This window comes from Vanellus vanellus (genome assembly GCF_965231255.1).
Source record: "Vanellus vanellus genome assembly, contig: HAP1_SCAFFOLD_778, whole genome shotgun sequence".
Lineage (NCBI taxonomy): Eukaryota > Metazoa > Chordata > Aves > Charadriiformes > Charadriidae > Vanellus > Vanellus vanellus.
The window spans coordinates 48,860-69,041 of NW_028127662.1; the positions used below are offsets into that span (position 1 = coordinate 48,860).

General features: G+C 52.0%; 1 protein-coding gene across 1 annotated transcript; it reads right to left on the minus strand.

The window, feature by feature from the left end:
• Positions 1–5,208: 5,208 nt before the first annotated feature.
• Positions 5,209–19,195, minus strand: LOC309685112 (electroneutral sodium bicarbonate exchanger 1-like; the record flags this gene model as incomplete). Its single annotated transcript, XM_082500927.1, has 23 exons — positions 5,209–5,296; positions 5,808–5,905; positions 6,318–6,452; positions 6,553–6,726; positions 8,010–8,078; positions 8,894–9,145; positions 9,742–9,903; positions 10,257–10,370; positions 11,073–11,234; positions 12,118–12,223; positions 12,326–12,571; positions 13,456–13,589; positions 13,724–13,898; positions 14,386–14,477; positions 14,642–14,788; positions 15,223–15,310; positions 15,684–15,841; positions 15,972–16,081; positions 16,228–16,416; positions 17,368–17,528; positions 17,720–17,855; positions 18,259–18,402; positions 19,114–19,195. Coding segments are annotated over 23 exons (3,222 nt in total), but the record flags the coding sequence as incomplete, so codon positions are not given.
• Between the last annotated feature and the right edge of the window lie 987 nt (positions 19,196–20,182).

A 20,182-nucleotide genomic window follows, 5' to 3' on the forward strand; every position in this document is an offset into this window, starting at 1 on the left:
GAATAACCTCAGCTCTTTTATTAGCAATTCCAAGGCATTGGTATGTTGGTCAGTCCATTCCCAGGATTTTCCCTTCCTGAGCAAATCATCAAGGGGCGAGCAATGATGGAAAAGCCAGGGGTGTGTTTACGCCAACAGCTTAAAGTTCCTAGAACTTGCTGTAACTCCTTCACACTGGGTGGATTCTGCCCCTGTTCTGTTTTTTTTAGGGTATCTTGAGGGACCGAAGCAGCTCCTTTAATCCACCAGAGCCCCAGGAATTGCACTTCCTGCGCCGGTCCTTGACACTTGGTGGGGAACGGCCCCAGTTTCAGATCTGACCTTGGGGGATGAAACCAGGCTTGGGTCTAGTGGGAGGTGTCCCTGCCCATGGTGGGGGGGTGGAACTCCATGATCTTCAAGGTCCCTTCCAGCCCAAACGGTTCCGTGAGTCTATGATGGTGTCTGTCCAGCTGATGAGCTCCCACCCGAGTTTCACTCGGCGAAAAGCAGCAGCCGGTGCTTGGGTACCCAAAGGCTTCTTTTACATTTTTCCTCTTCTTTGTTTCTTAACTTTTTCAACTCAAACCAAAGGTGTTGGAAAGGGCGGCCCCGTGGGCAGAGAAATCATTCCTCCCTGCGAGATGGGCTGTGGCACCACAGGGCCATCTCACCTGAAAGGAGGAAACCCACAGGTCACTCCTTTGGTCCAAAGAGTGGAAAAAAATAGAAAAGAGAACCACCACCACCCCCCACCCCCCCACCCCCAACCACCAAATCAGCCCCTCGCTGAAGGCGTAAGGTGGGAAATAGTGCAACAACTGTATTTTTTGCAACAGCCCCACTTAAAAAATGCTGTAATGATTCATAATGACCCATCCGACTAAAACCAGGAGTAGCAGTGACCTACCCGTCAGCTTTTAGCATCCTGCTAACCAGCTTAAAGGCACCGGTGAGGAGAAGAGTTTAGCCACAACCAGCTCGAAGGAGGAAAAGAGGATCTTGCTTTTAGGGGAACGGCTGTCTTTGCAGAAGGTAAGTGCCCCCGCGGCTCGACCGCCCCTTCAAACCTCGATTTCTCTGGCTGTTTTCTCTGTAACTGCTCCCACAGCACCACGGATCCTGCAGCTTTCCCTGAATCGTAATAAAACCTTCCCTAAATCCGGCAGCAGGTTTCTGACGTCTCCAACGCCTCCGAGCATCCCACAGGGATCCCGCATGCCGCTGGTCCCCCGGGATTTCCAGGCTCTGACCCCTGGCTTGGCTCAGGTGCCCTCTTTTTTCACTCAATTCCTCAAATTTTAGGTAAAAGGGCACTGGGGATGCGCCTGCCTGACCCCACAGACCTGTGACAGAGGGGGGTTTGAAAGAAATGAATAAAAAAAATACTATATGAAAGATAACTAGAATCTCTTTGGATTTAATGTAATGCTAATTAACTGTATTGCAGATGGGCAAAAATATACCCCCAAGAATGTAGGGAGGAAGAAATGCTCAATTTCTGTTGTGCGCCGACCCCTCCCTCCCCCCAGTCCCTTTCTGAGCTCCCTGAGCACCCCACGGTCTGGCAGAGGGGACACGTGTGACACTGCTGTCCCCTCCCTCCTGCAACACAGAGCTCATCGCAATTACTTGCACAGAAAAACAACCACAATTAAAAAAAAAAATATAAAAACCCAAATTAAAGAAACCCACAAAATTTAAACCCCCCAAATTTAATAACCCAAATTAAAAAAAAAAAACAACAAAATTTAAAAAACAAAACACAGTTAAGTCATTCAATTTTTCAAACCCCCAAACCCACTAATTTCAGCCCTTTCCCCAGTCAGCTGGTTCCCCACCCCCACGCAAATGGGCTTTCCCCCAAAAATCAGTGCTGCCCACTCCCCCATCCCCTCCAGCCCCCCCCAAAAAAGCTCCACACCCCCCTCTGCCTCCTCCCCACCCTCCCAAAGACACGGCAGCAGCGCAGTGAGACAAACGAGAGGTTTATTCCATTCTTTTTCCCATAACGTTCAATGGGCAACAAGAGAAAAAGGGCCGACAGTCCCGGCTCCGGTGGGGGGAACCCCTCAGTCCACAGTGACGCTCCACCGACGGGACCCACGCGACGGCGACAGGGATTTGTGTCATTTGTGTTCCACAGAATGAACCCAAAATAAATTAAAAAAACCCAATGAAACAAAAAAACTAAAACCAAACACAAAACCACACAAAGATTCAAAGTTATAACTAACACAGATTTGCTTGGGGGATTCCCCCCCCCCCGTTTTATTTACAACACGGAGCGTTTCCAAACTAGATCATCTCTTACAATAAAATAAATATATTTCAGCATCTGCGCAAGAAAAAGAATTGCTGCATTTCTACATGTAGTGCACTGGGGGGGGTAAAATAATAACCCCACCCTTTTATATTACCTTTTTACATTACACCCCCCACCCCCTGCTTAAGGATCTCTATTAAGCGCATCATTTTAGGAAACTTCTTTCGAGGGGCCCCCGGGGGTGGGAGGAGCTGTTTGAAGGCACCGAAGCGCACAGCAGCCCCCGTCCCGCCTCGCTGGGAAGGGGCTTTGCTGCCAACTAAAGCATTGCGGGTCACTGCAGGGATATCTCTTTTGATTCCTAAAGCGACTCCAGCAGCAGCTTTGAGAGGGATTCCTCCTCCCGCCTCCTCCCCGTAAAATTCTCCTCTGCACAGGGAAATATTAAATCCTCCCAAAATACAGAGCCGGCCGTGGGATCACGGGGCACGAAGGGGGGGACAGGCGCAGCACTGTGTCCCACAGTCAGCCCGGGGGGTTACAGCCGCCTTTTAGGTGGCTCAGAGTCACGTTGTTAACCAAGGCCTCAGCTTTCATTTAATTCAAAATAAATACATAAATATATAAATAAATAAAAAGTCTCACCTTGTAAGCAGCAAAAACCCCCGAGCTTCGAATGCAGAAGAGGGCCACGCCGGGGAAATCTGCTTTGTTTTTTAAGTAAGGACTTTTGGAGGCAGCCGCCAAGGTTTTGTGGCCCCTGGGGAGGGGGGAGATGCAGAGCCGGACTCAGCCCGCTCTGCCCCAAAACCGGTCGCGTTTTCCCTCCAGGGTGATTTTCTTCCTTTCTGTCTCTGCCGGAGTGATGCCCGGCACGTGCCGAAAACAATCCCAGGCTCTGGCCCCGGTCCCGGCCAGGAGGGAGTGAAGCTCAGCCCCACTCCCTCCTTTTCCAGGGAGGAAAACAAAATGGAAAAAAAAAAACCAAATTGTCCTATATTAGAAGTGTATAATTCCATTTTAGAAGTGTATAATTCCATTTTAAGGGCAGGGCAGCAATAGGGCTAGTACCACAGCCCCACAGCCACTGTGGGTCACCAGCGTAACGATTAAGTTAAAGTTTCTTTTGGGAAGGGGGGAGAGACGGGGACTCTCCTGCTCTGGGACCTTTCCCCTCCGGGGAGGCAGAGCCGGAGCAGCGAGCACGGTCCTGCCCGGAGGGCAGCATGGAGGGGACGTGCATGGCCATCCCTGAGGAACAGCAGCAAGGAAACCCCGGTGCTGCACCTTTCCCTTCCTCCGAGCCTTTTTCTTTTCCTCTTTTTAAGGGCTCAACCAGTTTCTTCCCCCTCCGACCGTCACCGTGGGGCACTGGCACCAGCCGCTTTGCAAAACCCCATCCCGTAAAAGCCGCCTGATTTTGGCCCTGTTTGGGGATGCGCCGCTTCCATCCTTACAGAGCAAACTGATAGATGATTTGTTTTTCTCCCCCCTCCCCATTTAGCAAGAAGCACCAACGTGCCGTTGTCATTTTGGGTCGGTTTGCTGCAGAAAAAGGCTCCCACAGGGGACGGGATAAGCCGATGGCAGGAGGGTCCCTGCACCCATCCCACCGCTGCTGGTGGAGGGCAGCAAGGGGACCTTTTCTTCGGGGTTGTCCTCTCCTCCTGGGCTCCGCGGCCCCACGCCGCAGCCCAACGACCCCACCGAGATGGGAAGAGAGCACGAGAACCATCTCTGCTCAACAGCTTCTTCCTGCAAAGGGGTGGGAAAAAGGAGGAGGAAAAGGCACCTTCCCACTTGCCTCCGGGCTCATCCCACCCTGCGAGAGGCTTTGTGAGGAGAGGGGAGGAGGAAAAAACACCACAGCGAGAGAGCCAGGGAGGGAAAAGGAAGGAAAGCGGAGGGACAGCGGAGGGGCAGCCCGGGGACACAGAGCCCCAGGTCTCGCCTGGCCGCTCCCGCCACCACCCGGCGGATTGGAGGGGTTTGATCTGAAGCGCTGCCTTATATTAATTTAACAGCCGGGGGAGGAGAAGGCGCCATTTCTGCCTTTTGCAGCTTCCAGGCTGACGGCAGAGCCGAAACAAGAAAAATAATTATCATAAAAACAAACAAACAAACCAACAAACAAAAATTCCAAAAACACTCCAGTGTAAAACTGGAGCGCAGGGAGCAAATGCTTTTCCTTTGCCTCGGCCCAACCGCTCGGGCGCTCCGCGCTGCCCCGCCACGGAGGGCATCCCTCTCCTGCCAGGGAGAGACAGAAGGGCGAACTGAAGGCAGGACCCCAAACCAGACCCGAGAACCTGGTCGCGATGAAGAAGAAAGTGGAGAATGCGTCACATACAACAGAAACATTCAGAGTTTATTTTTGGGGAACAAAAGAAAGATAAATAGAAAAGGAGTGAGATATTAAAAAAATAGCACCGAACGATGAAGCGGCAGCAGTCCCTCTACTGCTACAAAGCGGCAACAACCCACACACGAACACACGGAGGCGGAACACCACCGAACTCCCACTGACTGTCATGTGCACCTCAGTTTGCTGCTCTGGAGAGAGGGAATGCCTGAAGCACACCAAGGACAGCTGAAACCATCGCCGTGGCTTAAAGGGGAATCCGCCAACTGGAAAACAAAATAAAAGCGGTTTCTGCCCATGTCTGCATGGGCACATCCCCGAGTCACGTTCTCACGCCTCTCCTTCAAAGTCAAGATTCCTAAACATGAAAACTGGAGTTGGGGGGATGGAGGAGAGAGAAAAGGAGGGAGAGCGTCATCAGTGGGGCTGCTGCCCCGCTCGTGAGACCGCGCCGGCAGAGAGGAGCTGGTTCGTGTGCCGCAGCCCTCGCCGCTTGCTCGACATTGCCGGCAAAAAAAGAAAAGCCGTAGGCATGTGCCACAGCTTGCAAAGGAGCACGGCCACGTTCCCACGCGATCCTTTACCTCTTTTCTCCCCAGATTCAGACTGTTTCCATGCTCATAGTGAGAGCCTTCCACACGGGTGTTTTTGATATCTCTTCCGAGATATTAATCTCCGAAGGATCAGTCCTGCAATAAATATTTGAGACAGCAATCTGTGACTGCGGGAACTGATGCCACCCAGCGCATCAGCACCAGCAAGAGGAACGGGGGGGGAGGAGAACCAAAGCTGCGCATAAGCACAGCGGGTTGGGCGGGAGGAAGAGGTTTGGAAGGCGAGCCGGAGAGCCGCAGAGCTACAGCTCTGTGCAAAGGCTCTGCACAGAATCCCAGACTGGTCAGGGCTGGAAGGGCCCTCTGGAGCTCCCCCAGTCCCACCCCCGCCAGAGCAGGGGCACCTACAGCAGTGGCACAGGACACCTCCAGGCGGGTTTGGAATGGCTCCCAAGTGGGAGACTCCCCCACCTCTCTGCGCAGCCTGTGCCAGCGCTCTGCCGCCCGCCCTGCCCATAAATTTGCTCTTCCCGCCAAGCTGAGTGCATGGCGCTGGGATGCTCAGCGAAGATAAACGTGGAGAAAATTCTGCCAACCCCCTTCAGGCTAATCTTGCCGGGGGTCCTGCTGCTTGGTGGGGCTTTACCTGTCGCTGCTTGGCTTTGGGATATCCGCGCTGCTGGTCTTGCCCAGCTGCAGCCAAACGGAGTTTGCAGCAGCAGCTTCCATCATCTCCTGGGAGTCCTGACATAAAAAGGGACAAATCAAAGTTCTCTGTCTATGATCGAAGTGGAGATAAACTGAACACCCAGCAAAACCCACGTGCTGCCCTCTCCTTCTGACCTTCTGTTAGCGCAGCCGGGGAAGGACCTTTCACTCCAAACATTTTGGGAGGGGGTTAAAACCACCCTTATGAGCAAATCTTTCCATCATAATTATAATGTTTATTATAAATGGCACCTTTAAAAATTGTACCGCTATTCAAGTGTTAAGCTCACTGCTAATTTAAAAAGTTATGATGCGGGATCCAGGCTGTCAGGATCTATTTCTATTGAGTTCGGATCTTCCCCCAACATTTCAAGAGAAGCTGTGACGGAAAGAGGCAATCTCAGAGCCCGAGGGAGACACCCACCCCCGAGCACTCAGCAAGCATCACCTCTTCTTCTTTGGCTTCATTTTTGGCATCGGCCAACTTCTTCCTGCTTTCTGGCATAAGGTCATCCAAAAAGCTGAGCTCCCGCTTTGAGAAGCAGAAGTCCATCACTTTCCGGACAAACACGAGAGCCAAAACCTTCACAAAATAAGAAGGAAGAGGGGGTGAGGTCTGAGATGATGTTACATCTCACTCCGACGCTGCAAATGTCCCACTGCTGAGCGGCACCGGCTCTTACCATCATGGGAAAGATGATGGCAGCACGGGACACCTTGATGGCCCAGAGCAGGACGAGGCAGATGAGCTGGATCATGGTGAAGAAATGCACTTTCCGCAAGGGAACGTGCCGCAGGTAGATGAAATCCGGCTGGTGTTTTGCCGGCATCCAAAAGAGCTTCAAGCGGTCGAAGAACTGCAAAATAAAAGCGGAAAAGTTACCCCTTGGGGCTGTGGAAAGTTTCCGGCCCTGTTGGCACGTGGAATGAGTTTTCAGGATCTCGCGTGCAGTGAGAAATCCTGGATCCCACTTTGTTCCTCCCGGGAGCAGCACCCGTTTTCCCTTTGCTCCATCTATAAACCAGTGTGCCCATGAGAGCTGCCCACCAAATTGCAATTATTCCACGTCCTTCTATTATAGAATCACAGAAGGGTTTCGGTTGGAAGGGACCTCGAAGATCATCCAGTCCCACCCCCTGCCCTGGGCAGGGACACCTCCCACCAGCCCAGGTTGCTCCAAGCCCTGTCCAACCTGGCCTTGAACACCTCCAGGGATGGGGCAGCCACAGATTCTCAGGGCAACCTGCGCTGGTGCCTCACCACCCTCACAGGGAAAAATTTCTCCCTGATATCTCATCTCAATCTGCCCTCTGTCAGTGTCAAACCATCCCCCCTCGTCCCATCGCTCCCCTCCCTCATCCAGAGTCCCTCCCCAACTCTCCTGGAGCCCCTTTAGGCACTGGAAGGGGCTCTGAGGGCTCCCCGGAGCCTTCTCTTCTCCGGGCTGAACACCCCCACCTCTCCCAGCCTGTCCTCCCAGCAGAGGGGCTCCAGCCCTCCCAGCAGCTCCAGGGCCTCCTCTGGCCCCGCTCCACCAGGTCCATGGCTCTCCTGTGCTGTGGTCCCAGAGTTGGAGGCAGCACTGCAGGGGGTCTCCCCAGAGCAGAGCACAGCAGAGGGCACAATCCCCCCCTCACCCTGCCGGCCACACTGCTGATGCAGCCCAGGATGCGGTCGGCCTTCTGGGCTGCGATCGCGCATTGCCGGCTCACGGTGAGCTTCTCATCAGTCCGTACCCCCAGGTCCTTCTCCTCATACCATCTCCCCCTCCCCCTCCCTGTTCTTCTATAAAAATATATGTTTAATATATTCTATTCTTCTGTTTGTTATTTGGCATTTCTCAGCCCACTCAACCCCCCAGTGAGGATTCCCACCGGCAGTAGAAATCGCCTTCGCTTTGCACTGAATTCCCCCATTTTCACCACACCAAACACTGCCCTGTCCCAAACCGTGACGCAGAGCGCGCTGAACTTGCCTGGTCCTCCCGCCCTACGTACCTCCTGTGCCCCCACCAATCTTTTCCTTATACAAAATACTTTCACTGCCTGCTTTTGGGGAGGTTTTCTCCCACACCACTGCTTTTTTCCTGCTTCTCTGGAGATGACACAGCAGGGAGCTGCACGCTGTAAGAGTCCGTACCTGAATCCCTCTGAGCGACGACACACCCATGTAGAGAAAGACACCATAAAGCACAGGCATGGGTATAAACTGGGAAATTAAAAAAAAAAAAAATGCAATAATTTATTTTTTTAATTGGTTTTTCAGTATTACTGCTCTCTTCTAGAGGCACTGCCTAAAATTGCCTAAAGCTTTCCAGTTTCCACAGGGTTAGAGATGTTTCAGCTCTCAACCCGTAGAGGTTTTGTGCGTGCGAGTGAGTGAGTGTATGCTCTGCTTTAGGCAGAGCATTTAGTTACGTTTCATTAGAATAATCTAATAAATTTTTAGTTACGTTTCATTAGAATACTCCTGTTTTCCTGAAAGGTTGGAGGAAAATAGGTCATTTCACCCATGAAACTGTACGCCACGTTCTGTGACAGCAGAAGAACATTTCTACACATTTTTGTGGCAACACGCAAAAGCGAAGTGCCTCCTTTTAGCCTAGAGCTGAGGTGACTTTGTGGGAGGAGCACACAAGGAAGCCCACGGGGATGATTTTGGTGTGTTTAGCTACTGGGAACGGCTGTTGGGAGGCATTTGGGGGAGCCAATTGCATCCCATAAGGTGCTGCCTGCTTGAAAGAGAGCAGTGTACTGGTCTGAATCCGCTTTGTCGTAACCCATAAACACAGGTGGGCCTGAGAGACACCTGGGAATTAAAGCAGTTGTCCTGCTCGCTTGCCTCGAGGACACCAAACTGGTGGAAAGGGTAACTGAGGCTGGTTCCCACTGTGGGCCAAGCCTCAAGGTTTGGGATCGCCTCCTCCTCTGCTCCACACCTACTCAGGCCTGGAGGGAGGGGATGGTTTTTGTCAAACCTCCAAAAAGCTCACGCTTGTTGGGCGTTTTGCATTTTCCTCTTACCTTTAACACCGAAGTGAAGAAGACAGAGCAGCCCATGAGCACAAAGATCATCAAGCCGGTGACTCTCTGCTCTCGTATCCCCAGAAACTTGGGTTGTTCTCCTGGAGCTGAGCAGCCAGACTCCACTTTGAGGCTATTCACGTGGGTGATGGACAGGACAGTCGCAGCCACAAACCAGGGCAGCCCCATCACGGAGCACACCCCGAGCATCACGGCCACCATGAAAAGGTCCAGGTGGTACCCGCATCCTTTCTGTGGGCAGCAAAACAAGGAACAGAGCATCCCACAGCACAAGAGCGAGGACAACGTCGCGACTCAGACTCAAACCCTACTTGGGCGCAAGTCACCCTCTTGAAAATTTAAGAGAAGAATTGGCAAAAATAAGGATGGATCCGGTCTTTGCGCAAGCACCTTGCATGAAAATCTGGCAGGAGTTCAGACCAAGTGGATTTGGGAGGTTTGTGCAATAGCTACTTCTCAAACAAACACACAAACAAACAGACTATTTTCATTCATAAAGAAATTTCTACTGCTTGTAAGCAAGATGTGACCCTGAGTTATCCCTGGCAGTGTGTCAAAACAGTTCGTTCCCCCAGCTCCTGCTGGCATTCTGAAACAAAAACACGCTTCTATAGTGCTCGAAAATTAATTTGCTCCTCCAAAAGATTGCTCATCTGAACTGCCCTCGTTTGCTCCCTGTGACATCACTAATCCAGCAGAGCATCCTGTCACACAGCCTGACCTTGTCCCAAACCAACGCCTTCACAAAGCACTTGGCATAGGAGCTTCTCCCCACACCTGCAGCCCAGAGTGGGGTGGGGATGGGGTCAGCTCTTGCAGCCCCTTACCTTCAGCTTGTGCTCCTTCCTGTTGACAATGACAGACGTGATCTGCTGGTCCATGAATATCAAGATGGTGCAGAGCAGAGCTGGGATGGGCGCGGCCAACACCGTCCACCAAGGGTTGGGCCCTATGGGGTTGACCAACCACCCGCGGTCGTCTCTGGTAGGCTGCAACAAAGCCAAAACACACATCAGGATCAACTCCCAGCCCAGCCACTTCACTGGCTTTGATTTTCCTCTCCATCGCTGTGCCGCCTCATCTCCTGGCCCTGCCTTCACGTCACCCTCTCCTACGGGGTTCAGCAGTGCCAGCGTCCTCGTCGCAAGCACCTATAGATACTTCTGTAGGTATCAAGTTTTGGGGCTGGCGTCTTCTTTCCAGAAGGAAACGATGCATTCGGAGGTGGAAGAGGAGATGGTAACACCACCAGCATCCCCAGACTCAGCCCTGTCCTGTCCCAGCATCACCCTGTGGCATCCCCAAGGGCCGAAAGCGGCTCCACACCAAAACACCCCATTACCTTGAACATGTGGGGGACGTGGAGCTTCGGCGATGGGATCCCAACCAGGAAGTCAATGAGGACCATGATGACGATGGTGAGGAAGACACCAAAGTCACTGACTGTGGACCGTACCTGGGGCAAGAAAGCAGAGCTGAAAGGGACAGCACAAACGGGGCCATACCGTGAGATGGAAAAGTTAAAGACATCAACAGCATTAAGGCTGGTTAACAAATTCCCACCACTCTGAGAAGATGCAGCCAAATCCCTCGTTTGGATAGTGTTGCTGTGTTTGTACCTGCAAGATCTGGTGTCAGGCAATAAAAAAAGTTTAATTAGGTGGAAAAGGGTGGTTTAAATTCAAACTTAAAAAAAAAGCCAATAAATATTAAAAAATAATGAAACAGACGTCTGCCACTACAGCTGCACTCACAGCTACAATGGGAATAAGGCACTGAGGCATCATTTGCTCCTCAAAAGGAAGAAACAGTGTCTTTTGTGTCTTTTTCTATGGCAGTTCCTCATTTGAATCAACTTTCCCCTTGGGCACACAAGGTGAAAAAAACCACAAATGAAAATACAACAAACAACCAACTTTGGAAGACCGATTTCCCACTGCCTGGGGAAAAAACCACTCCGGGGCAGGTCACGAGGCAGGTGGGAAACGCTACGATCGTTTTGCACTCCTGGAAATGAGTGAGAGACATCCAAGTTTGGCCTTCAAGGTCCAATATTTCCCAGTTTGACCAAGCGGTGGCAAACACTGCTTAGTGCTCCGGGAAAGCCATTTTGGGAAATGAGTGTGGAGACTGCTGCTGGCCACCGTCTTCTACCTACTCTGGTCGGGAAGTAGCGGCTGGTTTTAAACTTCTTCAATAAGCCCGACAGGACAAAGGTGGAGAAGAAGAGGATGCAGCACCAGAAGAGGACATCGGGCGTGTAGGGGCCATCGTGTCCACAGGCAGGTCCACGAAACTCTCCATGCAAATACCGACATTCCTGGGGAAACAGAGCATCAGGACACAAAGGTAGTGCACATGCGTCAAGGAAACCTCGGATAACTAGGGGGTTTGGAGGATCTTGCTCCAAGATCTGTGACCTCGGGACTGCTGCAGCTAGCGGAGATTTATATTTAACGATCAACAGCAGCTGAATAAGTGACACATGGAACTACACAGACAGCGGAGAGAGGAGATGTGATGGGACACTGTACCACAGACCTATGGCACATCCTCTGCTTGAACAGCAGGTAACCGTGGCTGAAGAAGACACCAGAGGGGAAGGAAACACTGGGAACTCTTGGGGAGAGTGAAAGAGGGAACGGGGAAGGAGGGCTAAGACAACAGTGACAGGAAAGGAGAAGAGACAAATTGTCCCTTCCCAGGGTCGGGCTCACAGGACACGGCCAAGGGGGGTGAAGATGTCCATAAGAGCATCCCACCCTGTGCCTGAGCTCTGCTTCCAGCAACAATGGCCCAAGGGGCTGCTCAGACATGCAAGTTTATGCACGTACCTTCAGACAGCGCTGAGTAAGAAAGCAAGGCCTGGAGTTACTAGGAACCAATGAAGGAAGCTAATTACAGCCTTCAAGCATGAACTTAAGTCCTCCAACTTCTCCAATAACCAAAGCACCCACTGAACCTTGCTCCCAGACAGAACCGCTGTCCTGAGGATAACAGTTATTGCCCACCATGTCAGGGATGAGGTGAACTCTCCTTCCCAGGCCCAAGGAGGTTAAACACACTGAAGTAATGACTTTTCAGAGCAGCACTGGCACAAGTTGAAGCCCACCATCACCTGAAGGGCTCTGAGCTTTGCACCAGGCCAGTGCCCCTGGACCCTGCGGCCGCGGCACGAGGAAGCAGTGACTCGGGGCACTTACAGTCACCGTGAGGTTCTCCCAGGTGATGCCAGACACATTGATCTTGTTGCTCTCCCAGAACTGCAGGGTTCCGTTGCTGGGATGGGTCGGTGCCTCACACTTACAGCTGGGAGGAGAGAAGCCAAGACAGGGGTGAGGGGAAGGCGATGGAGGTGCAGCCCTGAGCTCCTGCCAAGGGGCAGCGGCACTTTAGGAGGAAGAAACCCACTAGGAGATGGTGAGGAAGTCCAGCTTGCTGTGCGTGTGCACAGGGTAGGTCTCTCGCAGGTGACTCAGCTTCTCCAGAGCCTCATAGATGAAGATGATGCAGATGAGGGAGGCGAAGGCTTCTTCGGTGAAGCGGGTGATGTAGCACACCAAAGAGCTAGCATCAGTGGCCACCAGCACTATGCAGAAGAAGGCGGTCCACAGCCCGATGCATGCCCGGAGAGAGAGATAAGAGAGCGCGTAGTCCCTGGGAAAGCAAAAGAAAACGCAGGGTGGAGAGGGCAGCAAGAGACTCCGAGCCGTGCCTTCCTTCGGGGAAAGTCGGCAGCAATTCAGGAGCGTGTCAAGGCTGCGGATGGTAAATGCAGTTTCCGGTCCTACTACAGACAGCCTTGGGACTGCGGCACAGGGTGTGGGCCCGCAGGAGGAGAGGCTAATTAATCCTTATTTAACAATGACCTTGTGTTAATGCCTCGGAGGCTAATTGAGGTCAGGTCCCTGTTGTGGAAGGTGGTGTTCTCCCACATCACCCCGATGCCCTAACAGCGAAACCGGCTGGGTTTGCACCCAGTTACCTGCTGCCAGAAAGTTGGGGCTTCATAATAAATTTAATTGCAATAAGGGGGTTAATCTCCCATCACAGTTGCCACAACAAAAAGACTGTCATGGAAAATATCCATTTCGCGTGAAAAGCTCCTGCTTTCTCAAAAATCATCAAAACATTGGACCAGAAAACTCTTTGGATATGTGGGTAAAATATATTTCCACTTCCAGCAAAAATCATACAAAAAAGTGCCCGAGTTTGTACTGAGAGGAAAGCAAATCTTCCCTCATTCCCAAACCAGAGTCATTTGTCTCATCTTCCCTGTGCAGCCCATCTCGGGCATCCACATCCTTGTGGTTTCTCCTCCTCCTGCTCTTTCACTTTAACCCTAAAAAACCCGAACCACCCATCCATCCTTCAGAGACTGAGGGCTCCTGCACCGTCACATACTAAAGCAGCAGCGCGTGATGTCTGTGACACAGAAGACAACTTAAATCTACCAACTACCACTAAGAAAAACATCCTTTCTCCATCCCTGCCTTCTTCCAAAGGCGCTCGCAGCACCTGGCCGCAGAAGCCAGCCTTACTTGCAGAATTTGTAGAGGATCTTCTCGAACACGAGGACGGGGCCGGTGCTGCCGAGGATGGTGAGAGGTTGGCCAGCAAAGAGGGAATACACCACGCCGGTCATGGATGCGCCCAGCAGTGACTCCATGGCACTCTGTCCGGGGAAGAGAGGCAGCAGCGAGTAATTAAATCATTAGGGGGAAAAAAACAAGTGCAAATTCACTGCAGCAAGGACTTTTGCATGAGTGTTGTCCTCCCCCGTGCCACCCAACAGAGAGAGGTGCTCACTATGTGGCCGTTGGTCGCCTCCCCCAGCAGTCCCCCGAAGGTGATGATGGGGGACATGCAGGCACAGTAGAGGAACAGGAAGGACGCCAGACACTGCAGGCTCAGACCATCCCGAAAGTCACTCCAGAACCAGGGGGCTTTTCGCTTCACATCCCGGATCAAACCGCCAAAGAGCCTGGAGGAAGGAAAAAAAAAAACAAAACATTTTCGTGGAAGACAGCGTTGAGTTTTCTTGGCTGAGGAAGGACAATCACAAGCACAGAGTAACTTCCGTTGCTAAAAAGAAGTCTCCTTCTCCCATTTTAGCCCCAGTAGAAACTGAGGCATACAAAAAACCCCTCCAACAAAAAGAAAAGGAGACCAAACCTGAGAGCCCGTCCCCTCTTATTGCAACAGTCCCTCACTTTGAGAAGCAGCAGAGCTCTACCTGGAGGTACTTACACATCTGCTTCCACCCCAAAGCAAGAAAACCTGTGTGCAACCATGCTGCGGCTCAGCCCAGCTGCCCAAATGTCCCACCCACCCAGCCCAGGGGACCAAGCTGGGAACCTGGAGCCCCTTCACTGACCCAGTTAACCCCAAAACTCTGCTAGAAGGGAGGTGCACACTCAGATTTTAGGGGCAAACAGAAAAACACCCCACCAAACTATTTCAGTTCACACCTTCCTGTCCGCTCCAGTTCAGGACCGCTGTGTTTCTCCAGCTTGCTGTGAGAAGCGCTGTCATCGAGAGCTTCTGGCAACTTCCTTTTTTCCTGTTAAAATGCAAATAAGATAAAGATATGTCTTTGCAGCCACTGGCTTGTTTTGCTTTTTGGGCTGGGTACGTGACCTGTGAATTTGGGCCCCTGAGCAGCACCCCCAGCTGTGCTGCCCTCCTGCCTGTCCTCCTCGTGCCTCCTTCTGCCGCAGCACTCACCTGCGAAGGGACGTTTTTCGGGGGCTCAATTCGGATGGAGGGATCCCACTCTCCTGGCGGCAAAACCATGACCTGATCCAGAAACTCATCGATGCCAGCCACCAGGTCAGCCCGGTTCTTGGCTTTATAGGCAACGTCGTGGAAAACCTGCCGTAGGAGACAACCTGGTGAGAGCATGACCCATCTCGGATGTCCTAACCAGTGTAATAAGCTCTTGGCTAAATGCAAGGTCATTTCCCCCAAATCGCCTGTTGGAAGTGGCAGGAAATATTCCCCCCAAAGCAAAAATCTGTGCATCACAGTATTTGTAACCATCTCCACCAGGCTCCCGTCCCCCATGGCACACCACAGCCTTCTGCTTCAAGAGGAGAAGTTTCACTGGCCCTGGCAATGCCACCACTGGGGACAGCATGCTGGGGACCCTGGGGAGAAGGATGAGGCGCGGGCTGCAGCCCAGGTGGGATTTTAGCCTCCTGCAGGCAGCTAAGAGAGACAACAAACCCTCTTCCTCACTACTACAGAGACAGGGAGAGGTGAAGCCCCAAAAAAATGACCCAGAGATATCTCTTATCTCGTCACACCTCATCCGTCATGATAGTAGCCATGGACCTGCCGATCTCATGGTACTGATGGGCTGTTCCTCCTGGTCCAAGCAAAACAAACAGGAACCTAGGCAAGAAAACCAAAATGAGAGAGAAGAACATGGCCTCACTCAAAGGGCACCCAAGGAAATCCCTGGGAGCTCCCAGCCCAGAGCGTGGCTCCAGGGGGGACGTGTAGGCTCACCGACTCCGGTGATGAATTTGAAACGCATCAAAACCAAACACAAATTTGAGGTTTGGACCAACTTTCATTAAAATTGGCCAATGGGTTTAAAAGCTCCAGCAGGGAAGGGAGGAATGAAAGCAGGGAGATGTGGGTGGGAGAAACGTGCTTGCTCCCACTGGCTGTGTTCCCCTGGGACGCCCAACTGATGCATGAATTTGGTGTTTTGTTGTGGTGTTTTTTTTTTAAATAAAAACTTTGCGCTTCTCATTCAGACCTCGTTGGGATGGGAACTTCCATCATGCCCGAGAGGAGGACAGCTGGGCTCAGGCGGACAAATGCCACGATGGGCTGGCGAAGGAAATCCAGCTCTCCTACGAGCACGCTGCACGCTTCAGCCCCGGTGGGAATTTTCTTCATGAAGCGCAGCTCCGCCTGGGCACGACAAGGGATTTTCAGCCATTACCCCAAAAGCAAAGCCCACAGCACTCTGCAGAACACTCTGCAGCCAAGTTTGCAAGAGCAAATCTGGCCTAAAAGCGTAAGAAAGCTACGAGTGTCTCACCTTGCTTAGATCCATCGGATGGCTGTCATGGTTCACCCCATTTTTAGCTTCTGCAGTGGTGGGAGATGGATGAGGAGTGAGTGTTTGGGTTGGGAGGAGAAAGAAAGACACTGAGAAAGACAGGCAAGGAGCAATCGGGACACTTCTCCTTTGCCGGGAGAAGTCTAATGGGGCCAAAGCCCTGCAGAAACCTTCACCTGGTGCCAAAGCCTGGCAGAAACCCTCACTGGGTACCAAACCCTACAGGAACCCTCACCTGGCTTGCCAAGGGGATGCACGTCTAACTGCTTCTTGCTCATGTCAGCAAATGAGCAGACGATGGGGAGAAGGTTGTTTCTTTTCTTCTCGTTCTGATGGTGATGCTTCTTCAAAAGCACTTCTCGAACTTTCGCCCGCGTGCACTCATCAAACTCTGCGGACTGCTCTTGCTGGCCCAGGATCATATCTGGAGATGGCAACGGGAAACGAAGCCGTCAGAGCAGAAAGTCCCCAAGCCCCGACCCCTCAAGCCCCCGGCGAAGGCTGCGCCACGCAGGATACCCTAACGCGGGCTCAGCCTTGCTTAGCAAGACGTTTTAATGCAGTTCAGCCTTTGCAGCGAAAGGAAGAATTCTCTTTTGCTAAAAGCCATCATCAAAGTGCTTATTCATCACTCCGCTCAGATAATTATTCCCCATCCTAGATAATGCCATTTTTTTGCCCGATCTGGCGTTTCTAGACAGACTCTCTAGACTCGACACATTTCAACAAATTATAAGCAATCTCTATCACAGACTTTCCCAGAGTTTCCTTTGCCCATCGACTGCAATTTGGCAAGCCCGGGGAGAAACGTGCTAATAACGGCTCCGATTTCTCCAGCTCTTGCAAGGGCTGAATGGAGACCTGCCAGTCAAAGATAATTTCTCCAAAGCCGCTTTTTCAATTAACTTCAATTATCTTCCCCACAGAAATATGCTGCTTGGTCACCTGCCAGATAAACTCTGCCTTTAAAGCTCTTAAATCCTGGATGTTAAGGCAATAGGAAAAAAAACCAAAACAAAGAACGGGAGGAAACAGCTTGTAGTAAGTAGTTTATTTAAGGAGGTTCAGCTCTTACGCAGATTCCGTGTTCCTGAGAGCAGCCTGCCAAGCCCTGACACTCCTTTCTGGCCGGAGAATATTCTCTAATCGCCTCTCTGACCCCACAAATTGCTTTCAAAAGGCTCCCATACTGGGAGAAAAAGCTGATGTGACTGTTGTACACCCAGTCTACATCCAAAAAGCAACCCACCACTTAAAAACACAGCGGAGGTTCTGGAAAAGGACGTGCCATTGGGGCAGGGCTTGATATGGGAGTGAAGGGCACCGCGGCAAATTGAGCTCGGCCGTTCCCGGCGGGACGCAGTGCGCTCAGTACCTGCGATCTCTTCGATGCTGTTGGCACAAACATCCAGCAGCACTGTCCCGTTCATGATGCAGCTCCGCAGCTCAAAGAGGCTGTGCAAGGACAGCGTGGCCACGTAGGGCTTGCTCCAGCGCTCACCACCATCTTCCACGTCCTCCTCAAACTTCAGCCACCTGCGGACATCGGGCACGATCAGCCCCGTTGCAAGAAAATAGCCTCAGCTCTGCAACCCCTTTGGTGCAGCTACGGGGCGGCAAGAGGAGAAGGCTCCGCGCATCGGCACCTGCAGCTGCAAAAGCTTTGCGTCCCAGAGAGCGGAAGGCAGAGCCCACGGCCGCCACCGCAGCTGGCAGCAGGGATTTACCTTGCCGTTTCCTTCCACTCGGCATCTTCACCCTCCTTCAGGAAGATCTCATCCAGCTCAGTGAACAAGTGGTGGGGAACGTGCTGCTCGTCCTCCTCGGTGCTGAGGATGAACTGTACCCGCTGGGATGGGGTGTCTGGGGGCAGAAGATAAATCCCGTTACCACACCTGCATTCGACCCATCACGCTCACACACAAAGTGGCCATCGATCAGCACCAGTTCAGCCCTAAATATTGGGCTAGCCCCTCTCCCCCGGGTCTGGCCGGGCTTGCACAGAGCCACGGAGAAGGAGAAGCATCTGTTCCACCTCTGCATAAGGACGGGCCACTTTCCTTCCCCACGTTTCCATTTTTAATGGCAGGATCCCTCTAAGGAAGACCAGCCTCAATCCATTATGCCTTCAACTGCCTCCCAAATAACGCCACTTTCCCTCAGAAGAACAGCAAACCACACAAATCAGCCACACAGACCTGCTTGCAGAGGACCCCGGCACCCATGCAGCCCCGAGAAGGCTCGTGAACGCTGCGGCGGGACTTACAGTGGTAGCCCTGCTCCGTCGGGGCACAGTCCTTCTCCCTTTCCTTCTTCTGATGCTTCTGGCGGTGGGGTCGGTGGTGCCGGTGGCACCGGTGGCTTTGCCTCACCAGAGGCATCCGCACGCCCACGGACAGGGTGCGGTGGCCTGCGAAAAAAGCAGTGTTCGCATCACTCTTGATATTGCGGAGACGGTTGACGCCGCTGCCACGATTAAACCAGCACATCCATCCCAGGAGGAAACACCAACTTCTCTTCGTTTTAGTTTCACTGCATCCCCGAATGTCAGAGACCCCTCCCTTTTTCCAAGCCTGTTTTACTCTAACTTTGCAACAACAGAGCAACAACAAGCGATGGCTCCAGGTCACCTAAAAGTGCCCTGAAAGTATCAACCCTTGTCTAAAATTCCAGCTTCGGCTGGACAACACTCAGGCCTGCTCATTAAGCAGCGACAGAAGGTAATTATTTTTAAAATCTTTGTATGGCACAAGGCAACAAGAGGATATCCAATCAGTCCTGTGATAATGAAGTCTGGAACAAAAAAAAAAGAAAATCACAGCCCTGTGTCTGCAGCCATCAAATTATTCTCCTGACCTCTCCAAGCCAAGAGCAGCCTCTGAGAAAACAAGCTGGGAACTACCAAGCTCTGTGGCCAACGCTCACACCGCAGATGCCACGGGGGCTTTTTCCCCTCTGTCTAAAAGCCATAATATTAAAACAATGTGAAAATAAATGTGCTTGTTTATTTAGAAGCACGCCACGTTTCGCTGCAGGTGATGCGTATGCTGAGCACGGGACGCAGCAGGGACTTTGCGCGACGGGAAAACGCGTGGGACTGGTGGCACCTCTCCCGACTCACCTTCCAGCTCCTCCTTCTCATAGTGAATATTGACAATGGTGCTCGTTCTTCCCTGGTCAATCACCGCCTCCTCGTCTTGTCTCTGTTTAGTGAGGAGAAGAAGATATAAGTTGGGGCCAGGTGAGGAGAGCTCCCTTACGTCCTCCCAGTCATCACCCATCCCTGCGCCACGCGAGCCCAAGAGCATCACACCTCCGTGTGTCTCCTCCTCCAGGCACAGCCCTAAAAACACGGACTTGGAGGTTTTTATTCCCATACCCAAATAAAACCACCTGTAATGTCACCTGTATTGTATATACTGTGAGTCTGGAAGGATTTACTAAAAGGGGAGAGAGTTGAGTGTTTCAAACCAAAACCAAACCTCCTGCTTTGTTCTTGTGGTTCCTTTCGAAACAATAAAATTAAAAAAGGGATTTCCAAACTGGGGGTGGAGTGGGGTGGGGTGGGGGAACCCAACTCCACACTTTTGATCACAGCCAGTTTCATTCTCCAAACGTGATACCTGCAGGACTCACTAGATGGCACTTGGCCACAGGACATGGCCACCACCAACCTCCAAAGGCCCTCAAGAACCTGCAAGGGTGAAGCTTCGACTTCAGCCCAACCAGGCTCGGGCTTCTCTTGCTGCAAGCAAGACTGCGTTTTTCTCCTCAAAAGAAAAGCCAAAGGCTAACAGCTAATGCCCTCCTTGGCTGAAATACCACTGCCAGCGCTGCACAAAGAGCATCTGTGCCTTAAAAGCCAAAGGAGAACTACAGGCGTTCTCTTCTCCCCTTGTCCCTGGGCTGGGGAAGGGCATCACCGGGATTACCACGCTCAAAGAAATAAAAACCCAACCACATCTCACACTCGAGTCGCAACTGCAACTTTGAAAGGGCCTCCAGGAAACACTTCGCTTTAGAGAAGAGCAAAATACCGGAAATCTGCTTTTTATCCCCCAAATCCCTGCTTTGACTGAATGGCATCACCTGCCGCTGCGCAGCAGCAACGCTCGGGAAGCTCACACCTCCCCCGCTCACCAGTTAATTTAATGAGCAAAAGGAACAAACGTTCCCATCTGGAAATGAGT